The sequence below is a fragment of the Paralichthys olivaceus genome, chromosome 10 (assembly GCF_024713975.1).
Source record: "Paralichthys olivaceus isolate ysfri-2021 chromosome 10, ASM2471397v2, whole genome shotgun sequence".
Lineage (NCBI taxonomy): Eukaryota > Metazoa > Chordata > Actinopteri > Pleuronectiformes > Paralichthyidae > Paralichthys > Paralichthys olivaceus.
Genome location: NC_091102.1, coordinates 10,311,993 through 10,328,332, shown reverse-complemented (window position 1 = coordinate 10,328,332; position 16,340 = coordinate 10,311,993). Strand labels below are relative to the sequence as shown.

Here is a 16,340-nt window from a genome sequence, read left to right as displayed (position 1 = left end):
TTTTTCATTGAGAGCACATTGAGCGCAGCCCACCCCCACCACCTTTTCTCTTCTCAGAGATCATTTCCCATTCAGCTCGTCAATAGTCGCCTTTATTTCTGCTGTCAGGCAGAGCTGGGAGGGTCAACGAGTCCTGGGAGCTGCTTTTTTATTTGCTCTTCCCCTCGACCTCATGTGCCGCACAGAGCTCAGGGTAATCCAGCACAGAGGAGTTTGTCAGAGCTCGTCTTCTGCTTCTTGACTTATTTATTATTTTTCTTGCTACACACAGGCTCATTTGGGAATCATCTTCACCCACACAGCCACCCACACACTGACGTCACCGCCACCTATCAACAGCAATAGAGCTCAGCCTTGGACAGTGAAACACACAGTGGCTGTAACACTCTTCACTCTGCAGTTCATTACTGTGAATGGATATGTTGAATATTAATATGAAGGATGAAGGATTTTGACTTTAATGTTATTTCTATTATAATATATTTATTTATTTCTCACTGATGAACTGTCAGCGTTGCATATTATACAAATATTATTTCAGCTAGTTCTCTTTTTTGTTAAAATGTTTATCGCTTCCTTATCTGACTGTATCATGCGGTTTTTTTCTTAATGACTTTAAATGTGTCTCAATGAAATTCTCCTTCCTGCAGTGTTTCATTGAGGGAAACATCGTGTGTAAAGATACATTTGTCCACATGAGGGCAGCACTGCACTGGGAGAAATACTGTGTAAACTGAATCAGCAGAGGAGGAAGAGAAGTAACATTATCAATATATCAGTGGTCAGAGTTATGTCAGTAATTTACTGTTGTTTATGGTTTTTTTTTAAATCTTTATTAAGTTAATTTTAACAAATTTTTATGCTTAGTTCATATTTTGTTATGAACTCATCATATTTAGCATTTTAATCCATGTGTGAACTTCACAGATTAACGTTTTTTATTTCATAGTTTTATTAAGCAATACAAAGAGTACTAGTACCTGAAACTTGCACTTGAGTAAATGCACCTAGTTCTAGTATAGTTACACCACTTATACTCTACACTCTACCTGTCTACATATGTTATTGCTATTTTCATATTTCATTTGATCTATATTTATTAATTATCTTTATACTGCGTGATGACGTGTTTATTATTTTATTACAGAGGCCTCTATTTAACTTTTCCTTTGCTCCTGCAATATGGGAAATGTCCCTATTGTGTGACTAACAGAGGAATAAAGTACTTCAAAATAAAAATTAATAATAGATCATCTTCTATTGGTTGATGTCAGAATAAACTGGAGCACACGTAGCAGCATCTTTTTATTTAAACTTTAAACAGAAACATTGCACATTTGCCTTTTCATGCCTTAAGGTTTCCTTCAGTTGAGCCCGCTATTAAATAAATCCAGAGTCCAAACTGGGAGAGGAGAGAAGAAATACAAGAAGCACGTTACATTGCAAAAAAGACGAGTAGAAGTCGGCCACGTCTGGAGACCTAATAGAAAAATAGAACAACGATATCCATAATTCACGTAACATGATGCAATAGAATTTAAGTCATGCATTTTCCCGGTGAGATAGTGTGTTTTACTGGTGAAGTTCAAAGTACGAGGTATTTGTCGGCTCACATGTTTGCTACATCCTTAGCAAGTGGTTGGATTTAATACTGCATAAAACATGCAATTCATAATTCGTCTGGTTGACTTCAGTTCAGCTCTTCAACTAAAATACAGTAGAGCACATCCATGCCACACGATGACACAGTCCAATTAACACAACTCCAATTAACAAAGGTACAACACAAGTCATAAGGCATACACACCTCCACTTAAGAAATACTTAGAATAATAATCATCAAATGAAATTAACAGTTTGTGACTACATGGGCACTTCAGTACTACACGTCTTCAGTCTTGTGTAGATTATAAAAGCTGTTTAAAGTTTGTGAGCTTTGAGAAAAGACAAAAGAAAATTAAAGGAAAAGTCTTAGGAAATTCACATATTCGCTTTCTGAGGGAAAAGCTGAACGAGGGGATATAAGTCGCATATCTGTCCGTTAAATAAGGCTACAGTTAGCAAACTAGCCTGGTCCTGTGCAACCATAACTTGTATATAAAGATGGACGACATGACTGCTTCCCTAAAGTGAAGCCAAAGCATCTCTGCCGCCTCCTGCTGGCTGGCTGCAGTATGGATCATAAACCCTGCCTCCTCCATGTTAAGGCTTGTTTGTGCTGCCTATTTGTATGAATAGAGATTTGTCCGTTTCAAACGATGTAACCATCACTGCCCACATACTTCCAGTTGTCTTTCAATGGCATGGTTTTTAAGTCACACATCCACTAGAGGGCAGCGCAGAGAGGGGAGTTTGTGACTCTTAAGAAATGCGACATGTGGACGATGATTCTTAGAATGTCTTTGTTGTGTCCCATGGTTGTGTTCATTTTTAGATGGGACTTCGCTACCATAGCTGTATTGGCTGCTGCGTGGACTCTGGTCTGAAATGACGTGATGGGGGCAAGATGGCAGCGTTTGGGATATTACGGCTTCGTTTTGGAATAGTGGGAGGAAAAGGTGATGTGTCGTCCATCTTTATCTGTCTGCAGCACCTCTAACGCTCAGTAAGTGACGCACTGGATCTACTTTATTGTTGGAGTATTTCTTGGCTAAATGCAACCAGTGGAGACAGGAAATTTATGGTGCTGGCAAAGAAATAGTGCAACACACAAAAAAGCGAATAGTGGTTTGAACTCTTTAGCTTTGTCGGGATGAAAACTAAACAAGATGAAGTGTTAATGAGTTTTAGACGCAGCTGATCTTACTGAATTTCTTTCGGACTGAGCTAAGCTAGCTCTACCCCTTTAATTCCAGTCTTTATGCTAAGCTAATCCAACTGATTAGCACATTTGAGTGCGACTGACCTTATCTGACTCCAACAGAAAGCGAGTAAGTGTATTCCTGAGAACTTGGATGTGTTTCTGTTGAATTAGGAACTACTGTGTATTACTTTATGTTTGAGCTGTCAGTGTTAAATCAGTAGATGGGTAGAAATGTATTTATTTATGATACCAGAATAACTTTATCAAGGCACATTGTGTGTGTGTGTTTGTGTGACAAGTGAAACCCTGCATAATAAAACTGGGCAAAATAGATTTCCATACGTATATAATGTCAGTGCATCGTGGCTAACATGGGGAGACAACAGCTGCAGTCATTGGTTTTACAAATTCTGGCAAAAGAAACACAACGTCATGGTTCAACATGGATTTCCATACTATCTAAGAATCTAGGTGAGGAGGCCATGCATTTTTCATTAGGATCTTAAAACAAGGCACAGGAAGGGGGGGGCGGAGCACTCAATTTGCATTGCAAGCACTGTCACAGGTCCTGCTGTTCCTGCACCGCTTTCTCCTTCAGAGACTCGAAAGCCAAACAATCCAGAGCCTTTTCAAACAGCACTTAACTCAACTGCCTATGTACAAATTTACAAAAACATATCTCTGTCACCTCGGACAAAATGTGAGCAACGAGGAGGTACAGAGAGCTAAAAACCAACCACAGCAGAGGCGAAGGTTCCGCTGCGATATTCTTCATGCCTTTTTGTGTGCAATGCCCAGAATAGTTTGAGTTAGCTCACTGGTTGACATGTTGACACAGTGCTTTGAGTTTCCTTTCTGACATGGTGTCACCGGCTGATTCGTGGCTGCTCCGACAAGCTTGCCAAACACAACTCTGTCAGCCCTCAGCACATGGGAAGACTGAAGGGGGCAGAAAAACCTCTATGATAGCGCTGCACTCAAGTCTAAAGCCCATCTCTAGTAGCAAAAGCGAAGAGGAGCAGAGCCCAACAACCTCTGCATGCACTGCACTGCCTCTGTTGCAGGCTGCATTTAAGAGGAAAGAAGCCTAAGAGATCAGCTCGCAGGTGGCGACAGAAGCTAACTAACAGGTTTGGATGTTGTGCCGTCAGCATCGCCACCGCTGCAGCAGGGTGAGCTGCCAGTTTTAGCCACAGTGCAGCCACTGGTTTCTGCGCCGTCGCCGCTGCAAGGGCTGGCGGGCGCAGACACGCTCTGGCCACGTTGTCTCTTCTTGTTCAGTTCCTCCCATTTGTCCCTGTTCGCTCTGATCATGTCGAGCATCGGCTGGAGTTTGGGATTCAACTTGACCAGAGTCTGGAGAGAGAAAGAGGGAGAGAGGAGAACACGTCATGTCTATAGTGTAATACACAGTGTTGAAAACCTTATTTACCTCCATCAAGGTGTGTTTGATTGTTTGTTAGAAGGATTACACCAAAGCTACAAGGTGGATTAACTTGGTGAAGGATAGGATGGTGTGGATCAGGGAAGAAACCATTACATTTCTGGTGCAGACTCTTTAACATTTTTCACCATTTTCTGCAATCTTTAAGAGAATACTTCATGGATGTTGATGAAAAAAATCAGGATTTAGTGAATTTAAATGATGTGTGATAAGGAGCCTGTTGGACCCTGGTGGCTGGATGCTCTCTCTTGAGTCCCATTCTAGTTATATACTGGTTTTATAACATGGACGTGTGCATGAGCTTGAATTGAACTGGGAAAAGCACCACTAGCATAAAAAGGAGCAGAATCTGTGACTCATATATTACAATCACATTTTATTCGCTAAAGCGTTCTTAAAGATATATATTTTGTGATGCTAGCAATGCTAATGTGGTTATGGTAACTGAGTACAAACACAAGCTACAGCTAATGCTATGGGTATGTCATTTGATATTTAAGTATTAAGGTGATGGTGGCACTAGAGGAAATATCAGGAATCACCAACCCCACCGACTTTGCAATTTGAGAATTCGGATTTAAAATATCTTCATCATCCTGCAACAAACAGATTCTTTTTTCATTTGGATATTTCGAGGAGACTTTGAGGAGTGACACGTGTTGATTCATGACCTGTGTTTAAAGAATGTAACCAGATATTTATGAATTATTTTAGAGAATGTGACGCTCCGCTCGATGACTTGAATGCACATGAGCGGCACACACCAGTGTATGTAAACCAGGGCTAGAGAAGCAGCACATTATTCATCAAACGCAGCAATATGTGCAAAGCAAATTAAACAAAAACACACAAGGACCGGCTTCACACAGTCGCTTGATAGCAGCGGTCCATTAAATGGCTGCTCTTGAAAGATTAGACGCACATGTATGACTGAGATTAGCTGTTTGTCATTTTTTTATGCTCTAAACTGTAAATGGCAGATAAGTAAAATAAATTACCTGCAGGTAATTTATTAAAATGACAGGGGGGATTGTGTTCCCTCTGTTCTGCTAACACTGTTGCCTGCTGGATTTCCAGGGACGCCTGTGTGATAACTTATTGTTTCATTAACCCTGTTTCATGTGGAAATATAACACATGGGCCTGGGTCCCACATTCCAAACAATACAGTTTTTCATTTATTCACACACATATATAGGAGTAGAATGGGCAGCCATTGTAAAAATGAGTAAAATAAATAGGTACATCTACAGGAGGTTGGGTTTTTTTGCATGACAAAGGGAAAATCAAATCTGCAGCTGGCAATTAACTGAGGTTTAAACGAAGGGCGACAATTTTCATTTATAGTCAGAGAGTGTTTTAAATTTAAAAAAAAAATGTTGGTGATCAACTGGAATTCACTCTAAAGTGTGGCCAAGTTAAGAAATCAAGAACACATTCTTTTATTAATGGAAAATTCATAATGTCTACTCATATGTGACAGAATCATTCATAATGTTGTATCTGCAGGAATGTGTGTGCTACTAATCATGAAGCCGTTCATCTGCGATCAACATTGGAGCGCAGCATGGATTTCCATTTCTGCGATTTGAGATAAAGTCGATGCACATTTCTGGAGTCAGGCTGCCTCTGCTCCGCTCCCTGCCCCTGATGTATGTATGTGTCATGTGTCTCTGCACTAATGTAGAACTGAAATGATTCATTAAACATCTGGATCAACACAAAATGAATCCACAGCTGTTTTAGTGAATAATTGCTCTGGGAATGTTTTTTTTTTGGCAAAAAGGTCAAATGTAAATGAGTGATTTGGGGGATTTGTTACTGTTGCTTGAAGAAAATAAGATGTTTATTATCTCTCTTCTCCTGAATTCCACCCAGCTCTCACCCAACCAGTTGAGGCAGGCGGCTGCTGGTTCGGATGTTCTCTCCATAGTTGCCAATGTTTGCTTGTTGTGAGAATATTGGATTTCTCTTTAATTTTGTACGAACACTGACTATGTAAAATGCCTTGAGATAATGTATGTGATTTGGTGTAATACAAAAAAATTGAATAGAATTATCTAAAGACATCATCAAGCCAACAATTAATCAAGAAAATCATTGTAGAATTAAACTATATAAACAATAGATTTTCTTTAGAAAATAAACTTCAGAGTTCCCTATTTAGAATTCGCAATCAGTATACAAACATGTAATAAACGATTTATATGTAAATTTAGTTGTTTGCAAATGTAGGAACTTTTAAAGTGTTTATTAATGCAAAATACATGTCAGTAATCATGAAATATTTATATTATATATAAGATATAATTATATATTATAAATTAGCATCTACTCAAAACCTGGCGTAACTGATTGTCAGAGTCTTTACAGATTTGTCTCGTGTATGGGTTAAAAGAAGATGATCCTCTGGAGGTGAACAGTTCCAACTCTCTCTCTCTCTCTCTGCAGAACACATCCCCTCTGTGGGACACTGTCACTGGTTTGCAAAGCATTATTATTCCACTGATGTAGGAAGGAGAGATAAAGTGAGAGAGGGACTGTCATATGCTGGGGTGTAGAGATGGAAGGTTATATAATGGGGGGGATTAATATTCCACAAAGTAGCGAGCCACCACCAGGAGGAGGAGATCAGCGAGATCAAGAACGAGATCTCTTCCGCCCACGGACAAAAAACCCTGCCACCTCCGAACTTCCTCTCCTCTCCCCCTTGCAAGTTTAATTGGCAGCAGCAGTGTGATCGTAAGCTTCCATATCTGCATTCTCCAAACATCACATGGAGCAGTGTGGAAACAACCCCCCCTACACACACACACACACACACACACACACACACACACACACACACACACACACACACACACACACACACCACTTTGATGCCCTTTTATCTGCACTACAAAGACAGCAACAATGGTGAAAGCAGAGCACAGATCACAGTCTGCTCCAACTTTCCACCCTGATTCTGAGATAATTCAATATACGTGAGGATGATCTATTGTTTGTTGACTAAAACTAATGTGTGTTTTAATATGACAGCACAAAGGAGGAGGAGGTCTGATGCTACAAAAGCAGACAAATCGCCCTGTTGCTCAGAGAATGAATGAACTATTTCATCCTTGACTTCTTTCACGACTCCTCCTCGTGTTTGACTTTCATGAATTTGCCTTCGACGCTCCTCGGCTCTTAACAGACCTCATCTCCTCAGTGAAGTCGGCCTTCTTCCTCCCACACAGCCACCGCTGCTGGCAAGAGGGAGGGGCAGGTGAGCGCTCTTGACGTCATTCAGTAACACAGGCGCACACAGTGCTATACCAGAAAGGACTTCTGTATAGATTTCCATTATCTGCACAGCGTTTATTCCTTCAAAGATAATCTCTAACTCTCGCTCTGCTGGCATTTTACAATAAAATCAAACAAAGTCCTTATTCCATCACATTGCAAGGAAGCTGTTTTGGTCCAGATTTGGCTCATAGACCTCATGGAATTATGGCACTTGGGCTGTCCGCTCCTGCCATAGCAACGCCTCATGTCAACCAAAGGTGGCCTAATTTGTTTTTTGCTATCTGGGCTATATTCACTGTTCAGCACATGGGCCACTTTAGGCTCACATCCAGATTACAGATTGCCTAAAGCACCACATTTGCTAAAAAGGGCCTAGATTTGTTTTGGGATATCTGGGCCACATTTGGTATTTTACAAATGGGCCACTTTCCGCTCAGATCCATTTTGTCCAGGCCACAAGACGGCCAGAAGTGCTGCATCATTGCCAGGAGCGGCCCACATCCATATACAGTCTTACCAGGGGGGATTTAACCCGACTAACATTACAGCTCTTTTAACACACTCCACTACCTTACAGCCAACATTGCAAAATTAGTTCGGACCAAATTGGCCCACAGAACACTTTCATCCGGGCCACATACCACGTGGAGTAATGGCACTTGGGCGGTCCACTTCTGTTTGCCAGATCTGGGCCATAAGTAAGCCATAGCAATACCGCACATCAAATAAAGGTGTCGAGAGAGGCCCAAATTAGTTTTGTGCTTTTTGGGCCATAGTCACCATTAACCACAATGGCCAATTTAGGCTCACATCCATTTTCTCTGGGCCCCACATGTGGTACCATTGCCTGAAGTGGCCCACATCCATATGCTATTTTGCTGTCGGGGGATTTAACCCGACTAAAATCACAGCTCTTTTCACACCTCAGAGCTTCTCTTGCATTTGGAAAGTGCACACTCATTCTGCTAGGATGAGACCTTGAAGTTGTTTCAATGAGAAATCTGTGGCTGCAAAGAAAAGCTGAATGGCTGTTAGTGACAGTTTCATTGCTGGCGTCAACAGAGGGGGACAATAACTGAGGAAGGACGGTGGCTCGGCGCTATAGTCCAATGTGTGTGTCAAGTGCGACACAAAAGAGGCCGGAGAGCATCGAGTGTTACCTCGTACAGCGGCGCGCAAATTCCATTAATCCACTCCAGCTGTAGCCCCGGCAACTCGTCCTTCCTGTTCCGATCAAAGATGGCCTGAAACAGAGCAGACAAAAAAATTAAAGTTGCACCAACCTTTGTGCTCACAACGGAGAAACAAAGGGAAATGTGGTTCTGTGTTTACTATGACATCAGGTTCACGCTCTCTAATGTGCCGCTTTGGTTAAAGAAAACTCTCCCTCGGCTCTCGAGACAATGGAGTTTATTTCATGTGTATTTTCTATTCTTCTTCATTCTCCTGCAGCCGAAAACTTAAAGAGGCTCCACAGCGGCTGCGCTTTAGCGATAGTTACTGGGCTACGACTTTAGAAGTTAATATTTCATTTCCAACGCCCACACACGGAGTGTTTAAGGTTTGACACAAGCGGCGGACCTGAGGCTACTGCATTAGTTATTTCAGAGGGGAGGCAATGTGGCCTGGCTCGATTAGTCAACAGCCATTAATTGCACACAGAAAGGCTGCTGGTTTTTTTCTCCCCTTTAAGAACTTGCAGCACAGTTGAGCCTTCAAAGCTCCTCAATCAAACAGACAGTGGGCTACTCCGCTCCTGTGCTGTGGCTTTGAGGACGATATGAATAAGTCATGAATTAAGACAAACATCTTCATTAGGACCAAAGTCTCTGTCTGTTTTTATAAAAATTATTATTATTATTTATATTATTACTCTGGTTGCGAAAATAAATGTATTTATCACCGCTGCCAAGGAGATCGGGTTTTCAACTGTCTGTTGGTTTGTGTGTTTGTGTGCAGGATTACACAAAAACTACTGAGCAGATTGTAACAAAATGTGGTGAAAGGATGCAGTATAGGTCAGGGGGGAGCACATTCAATTTTGGTGCAAATCCAGATCAGGGGGTGGATTCATGATTTTTTTGTGTGTGTTTTTACCAGATTGTTTTCTTTTGCATTTTTGATGGATATTAAATTCAGGCACATTCAGGGAACTGATATTTATGAGGGTGTGCAGCTTGATTCACTTGAAGGGACTGTTAGGCTTTGGCGGAGATGTGCGCTCTACTGAGTACGAGTCTTGTGTTTTCATCTGGATTTGTTTGTTAGTTTGCAGGATTATGCAAAAAATCACTCAACTGAATTCAATGTCACTTTGCATTATGGGAAAACCGGTTAAATGTGTTCATTTTCTTCAATATCGCGAGATAGGGCTGTTTTCAACATTTAGCTTGATTTCTCTGAGAATAATTCATAGATGTTCATGAAAAAATCATGCATATTTGGGGAACTGATATTTATGAGTGTGTCAATTTGGTGAAAATCCAAATAGAAATCTGGATCTAGTGAATCTAAATGTTTCATGAGGCGACTGCTGGGCCTTGGCAGAGTGTAGAAGAGCTTCAATACAACAAAAAGCCTCCTGTGTTTACAGCTAAATGAACAGAAAGGTCAGTGTTTGTTGTGAATCCCATGCAAAAGGGCTTCAACGTTTTTTTTTTTAAGAATGATTGTCCACAGTTTTGCTTTGGGCACAGCAGAGAGGCAGTGGAGCGGTCAAGCTGACAATACACTTTTCTCACACAGAGACACAAGCGCTCATGTCTCCTGCGCAGTCAGTGTATATATATATATATATTTATATATAAATGTAGAGAACTGCGAGGAAATATATCTCCAGCACCATCAGCATGTTGAGGTCACAGAGGTGAGACAAACTGCAAAAAGCACTAAGCTGCAGAAGGAGACGGCTCGGTGCACTCACAGAGGGTGTGAGCTTCAGCTCAGATCTCTCTCTGTCGCCCTGCTCGAAGAACTCGCTGGTCACCAACTCTGCCACCTGAAAACACAGAGGCAGGACAGCAACTGTTTTCATGGTCATGTAGTCATGTAAGATGAATGAGCTCAATGCATCAGATTATCCTGGTCTGTAAAGTCGCCTGTCACAGTTTTATAAAGCTCAAATATAACACACTGCTTGTTTTGCCCAAACAAAAACATTCTTATTGCACAAGACAAAGAAAAGCAGCAGTTCCCTGGAACAAAGGCAAGGTTGGTGTTTTGTCATGAAAAATTGATCATTTATAGCTGGCTCAGACAGAGTAGACAGATTTCATATTTATATTTCCCACCTTGCGTGAAATGTCCCAAGGTTTAGTGACAGCACCGAGATCACACGCTGTCATCATCATGGACCTGAGGAGATCACACCCACAGGTTTATTTGATTTTTCTTGTTGTTTTACTCTTTAGAAGACAAAGTTGCTGTAATTTCTGTGTGCAGGACATTACCTGCACATGTCCCTATGAGCCTTTACATTCCAGTTGTATTCTCCTTTGCTGACCAGCTCAAAGAACGTGTTTCTGTTCCTGCAGGGAAACACAATGTCCACTCATCAAGGTGTAAAGTACACAAAATCCACAAGGGGGCGGTACTTGCTAAAAGAAGCCTCCAACAAACAGCTTGAAGAAACTGAGCAGTTTATTGTGAAAGTGGAGATTTAACCGTTTAATAAAGAGAACATACTCAAAGTAGAGCGTGAGGTCTGTGGCCAGAATGGACTGTTTGAGCAGCTGCATGAGGTCCCCGTACTCTGTGGACGACAGGTTGGAGAAGATGTTGTGACCCTGTGGAGAAAAACACAGATCAAGAAGATAAATACACTGAATGTCACTTTTTCTACACATAGAGCCTGAAAGAACAGAGTCCAGCTCCCATGGATTCATTATTAATGACAACAACATAGATAACATGTGTTTGATTAAATGTCCCAGCGACCTGTTATACAGCTTTATTTCTGTTCCCTTTTTTTGCAATAAATTAATATTATAAATAATGTAATTATGATAGACTCAATATTAACAATCAGTTGTCATCTTCAAATAATCCAGTTATTATCCAGATTTGCTCACGATTTGCTTCGTACAGGAATTTGGGATAAAGAGGTAAATGTCTACTACAACTATTACTATTACAATCTGTGTCAACAACAGATGTATCACAGAGATTTTCTTTGTTGAAAGTTTAAAAATGTTTTTGTTAAGCTACAGCCTGGTTCCACACCTCTTAATTCTGGAAACCTATTCAGTATTTTAATTAGTCAAATGAATAAAACCAGTATGATAATGGGTTTACATAATGGCAGATCATTAAGATTATCAAAATGTACTTGATTTAATGAAAGGAAAATTAAAAATAAGATTAGTTTGTCTTTCAATATTTTGTCAACACTTAACCAAGTCACTGCTGCTCTGTTATAGAAAGAAAAGCACATTACTAACATCATGAAGAATGGTTCTTTTCTTTCTGTTCTACTCAAGTGTTCGAAGACAACAGTGAGCCATTTATTTACATTTATAGTATGAGTATATATATATATATATATATATATATATATATATATATGTATATATATACAGCGGAGTGAAAGAAAAGCGTCCATGGCATCACTAATCCCTGAAAGTAATCCCACAATGCAATGTGTCCCATTTAATAGATGTGAAAATTACAGTTGTGCAACCCAACAGCTGTCATTGGTAATATAATAATTTCAGTTTACTTCTCACTGTAGAGTAGTGTTGAGTGTCTATGTATAGAATAATGAATCGGTGAGCGAGGGAGGTGATTCTGCTTCTCTACTTTGACTCTTTCATTAAAAAAGAGAGTTTGCACAAGGTACAAACATATGAATGGATCTGCGGTGGACAGTAGGGAATCCAGCAGCTCGGCTCTTAATAAGTGAGCAGCATCTCTCACTGGAGACACTCTATCATTAAAACAGGCCTCTCCCACGTTATGTATTATACATTCATTCACCACTTGGACACCTCCCTCTGGAGGATGAAGAGCCTCTGTGGAGAAAATGGAGGATGAAGAGGTGATGACAGTGAAGTTCTAGAATGAGATGATTGATAATGAGCCATTCATAAAAATATTATATGATTTAAACTGGACAATGTTTTCTTTCAAAAGCTCCAGTGTGAAGCCCGTCCCAGCACATCCCTGAGAATCCTTTTCATCCGCTCGTGTGCTCGCATGAAATATTGAACCACGTAACAGCAGAGACACATCACACTTCTCTCGTTCTGTCACAGCTGGAGCGGATGGAGGGTGGCGAGTAAAATAGGAAGAGGAAACAAACACAGGGAGGACGTTTAAAAGTTTACATTTTAATTAATGGTTGGAGAGGGCCGTCCGATTGAATCGTGAGCTTTCTCCTCTACTTGCGTTAGCCCTGCTATTCATTTATATGCACAGTGGTAGTTCAGCCCCAGTATCAACGGAAACCATTATGATGTTCCGAGCAAACATTTGTCAGCTTATACTGTGTTGTCAGCACCATGATAATGAAGACGCTGGAACCTAAGCCTCATGTGAGCTGCTCCCGCCAAACATCTTTAATTACAACCGCACGCAAACCCAGTCACCTGGTAAAATGTCTCTCTCAGCCAATTACCACCAAATCCATCGCCTCTGTAATTACATTGATTTGAGGGCAGAGCGAGCGATTTGTTTGCTCGCTCACATGCAGCAGACGTGGAGCCTCCATATGTTACCTTTAGGCTCAGTGGGTACAAACCCTTCATCTTTTTAAGGAAAAGTGGACGTCAACATTTTGATTAATGTACATTACTCTAGAGAGTAAAGAGAAATATATAGTATGAAAGAAAACTTTGAAACTTTGATACTAGGCAGCAGAAAACCACAACATGTCTATTTAAAAGAAGATATATTTTAATTCATCAGCTTTTGAGTTCTTGGTAATTGGATTCTTTCAATCTTAGGACAGAACAAGGCTAGCTGTTCCCCTTTGTTTCCAGCCTTTGTGCTAAGCTAAGCTAACCTTACACTGGGTGGCGCTATGAACCAATCATAGAGTAACAGGCATTAGTGTTCGAAATCATTTAAAAATGACATTTCATGCATTTCATGTTATACGTGTTGGCTCACTGTCATGACACGGCAGACCAAACTTAGACCTTAAAAATAAGGCTTCTTTGTATATTCCACAAACACAACATGCAGTTATAGACACTGGCAGAAGCTTCATGAAAATGATAGAGCACCTCACTCTGCAGGATCATAACAGCGTGGTTGAAGTGGTGGTGCTCCAGTGTAGCAGAGGTCCCATAAAGCAGAGCGAGTGCTGAGCCCGTCCTGCCACACACACACACACACACACACACACACACACACGCACACAAGAAGAGAGATAACATCATCAGCATTCAACACATACTGAGAAGCAACGTCTGCTGTTGAGTCTGTTGTAATTCCCTCAACCAATTCACTCTGCACGCTGTCGCCAACTATGGCTCAGTAATAACAGAGTCATAAACCTAAAGTGCAGTTGAATTTCATATCATCAACATTCACTATGATCATTATTTGAATTGGAGTTGAAATCCTGAGGCTTGTACAGCGAGACAATAGAGCCAAAGTTTTTAAATTTGGGAAACTGTTGTTTTTGTAATAATTTATTCTGCCTTCATTTTTTATTTTGATTTATTTCAAATATGTAATTTTATTTATAATAATACTTAAAATACAATTAAATTGAATGAACAAACACTTTTCCTGAAAGCTGATGTGATGAAACTGGCAACTGCAGCATTTCAACACTGAAATGAATCCTCCTGGAGCCAAATCAATCAAGTCCCAGTCAATTGGGACGTGATGAAAAAAAACAGTTTAAGTCTGTGGATAAAAATATCTACACTTTTTCTATGATTATGTGTCCACCTGGTTTTCATTTCTACCATAATAACCTCACTGAGGGAAGAGGAATACGAACTTTAAGCAAGGTGACAACAGTTTTAGCTGCTGATCTAAATGTGCTCACAGTCGCAGTGTTTGCTGGCTCTTCGTTAGCCAGGCCCTTACATTAGCCTTACACAACTTCCCTCTTGACTCTTGCTGATCTGGGCTGAACTGACAGCTGCAGGTGGGAAAACACACAGTAAACTGTGTGTGGGAGGGAGCGTGTTTATGTGCGAGTTTGACACAGACAGACAGAAAGTGGGGAACACTCACTTTGCCTGAAAAGCGTTATTGGTGCCTCTGTGGTCCAAGTCGTGGCACACACAGCCGACTATGAGCGCTAAGATCTCCACCTCTGTCAGAGTCTCCTGGAAGCCCGCCGTCTGATTGGCACAGATGAAAAAACACACACACTATGAGGAACACAGCCGCATCTCTTCTTCTCTTATTCTGCGAAGCTGTGAGGAGAACATTGAATAAAAATGGAAAACACTCCAACAGCAGCAGCAGCATCCTAAAGAAAAAAAACAGTATCTCCCTAAAATGCCAGTGGGACTGCGGTAACACAGTCACACTGGGAGATTTATGGCTTGGATGAATGGGTTCTGCAGGCCATGTGCTGAGTGAGTCACTATAGGTCATTGTGGGGGTAGAGGCAAAGATAGCACAGCCCTCTCTCTCATTAAAACACATGGCAGGAGAGTGCAGGGGTCCAGAACAGCTTACACACTACTATTTCATTTTCCTCTGCCAATAATCAATTCAGATGGGACACCGTGTATTAATGCAGAGCTTGATTAAATGAACTACACCGTGCTGTTTGTGTAAGAGTGTGTGTGTTCGAGTGCGTTGCCCCGAGGACCCTGATCATTCTCCTGGGGTCTCTATTTAAATAAACACCTCTGTTGGGCTCTGCACAGAATGGGCTGTTTGTGTCATTAGCAACACAAAGAAGTCAGCGTTTAACTCCGGGATGTGAGCACAGGTCAAACAGAAATGTATCATCAGCCCGTCTCACTTTGAAAATAACGGGGCATCGATAGCCACTGAAGTCGTCCATCATAACCCCACACTTGATTAACCTTAACTCCATTTGCTGCTGCTCCCTCCACCTCACTGACCTCCAGTGGTAAGTATTAAGCTTGTTTATTTCAACAGAAGCACAGCTAAGATAACGTCAGGGAAAGAAAAGATGTAAATAAAGATTTTATGAAATATTTGCAAAATATGGCAGGTTTACATGAAATACTTGTTAAATTTGACAAGATGCTGTATTTGACCTCAGCCAAGCAGGTTATGTTCTCACCCCTGTCCGTTTGTCTGTCTGTTGGTTTGTTTGTAAGCAAAATTACGCATGACGTTTTTTGGACGGCTCACTCAGCCATTGTCACAACGAATTAGTTTGTACCTCTGCTTTTGCTGAGGACGTCATTTGAGTAGGCGGTCCGTCATTGTAGCTCAGGAAACCATTAAGATACACACTGGCAAAGTAATGTGGCCACATGCTTCCATGACCACCTCTGATGGTGTTCTGAGGGATCAGATCTGCATCCTGAATGCATCTTGGGTAAGTTCATGCCGGTGCTTTAACGTGGCTTGGGATGAATTGTAAAAGTGACCTCAAGTCAGAACAACAACTCAGACAGCTGGTTAAAGTTTTCACGTGCAAGTTGCTGAGTTTCTGACGTCGTCATTTATAAACCAATCAATCTAATTTTACAGTCAGCTTTAAATAGTAGCATCCAACGGAATGTGTTAAAGTTAAACTTAGGTCACTTCCATCTCTCTGAAGCACCAAACACCAATTTTTTTACACAATGCAGATGTTTTTATGATTAATTTGCATACGTTTAAGATTATATCCTTTTTCTTTGCGCATCGCAATCATGCA

The 16,340-nt window shown here is 40.9% G+C and overlaps 1 protein-coding gene across 1 annotated transcript in view; it reads right to left on the bottom strand.

Annotated features, from left to right (window-relative positions):
* Positions 1–1,292: 1,292 nt before the first annotated feature.
* Positions 1,293–16,340, bottom strand: part of pde11a (phosphodiesterase 11a) — a 39,316-nt gene continuing 24,268 nt past the window's right edge. The window contains exons 13-20 of the mRNA XM_020090001.2: positions 14,723–14,832; positions 13,756–13,846; positions 11,216–11,316; positions 10,981–11,058; positions 10,822–10,885; positions 10,455–10,529; positions 8,692–8,775; positions 1,293–4,159 (exon numbers count right to left, since the gene is read on the bottom strand). Of these exons, the coding sequence (XP_019945560.1) occupies positions 3,923–4,159; positions 8,692–8,775; positions 10,455–10,529; positions 10,822–10,885; positions 10,981–11,058; positions 11,216–11,316; positions 13,756–13,846; positions 14,723–14,832 (840 nt within the window). The 3' untranslated portion in view covers positions 1,293–3,922. The remainder of the gene's footprint in view (positions 4,160–8,691; positions 8,776–10,454; positions 10,530–10,821; positions 10,886–10,980; positions 11,059–11,215; positions 11,317–13,755; positions 13,847–14,722; positions 14,833–16,340) is intronic.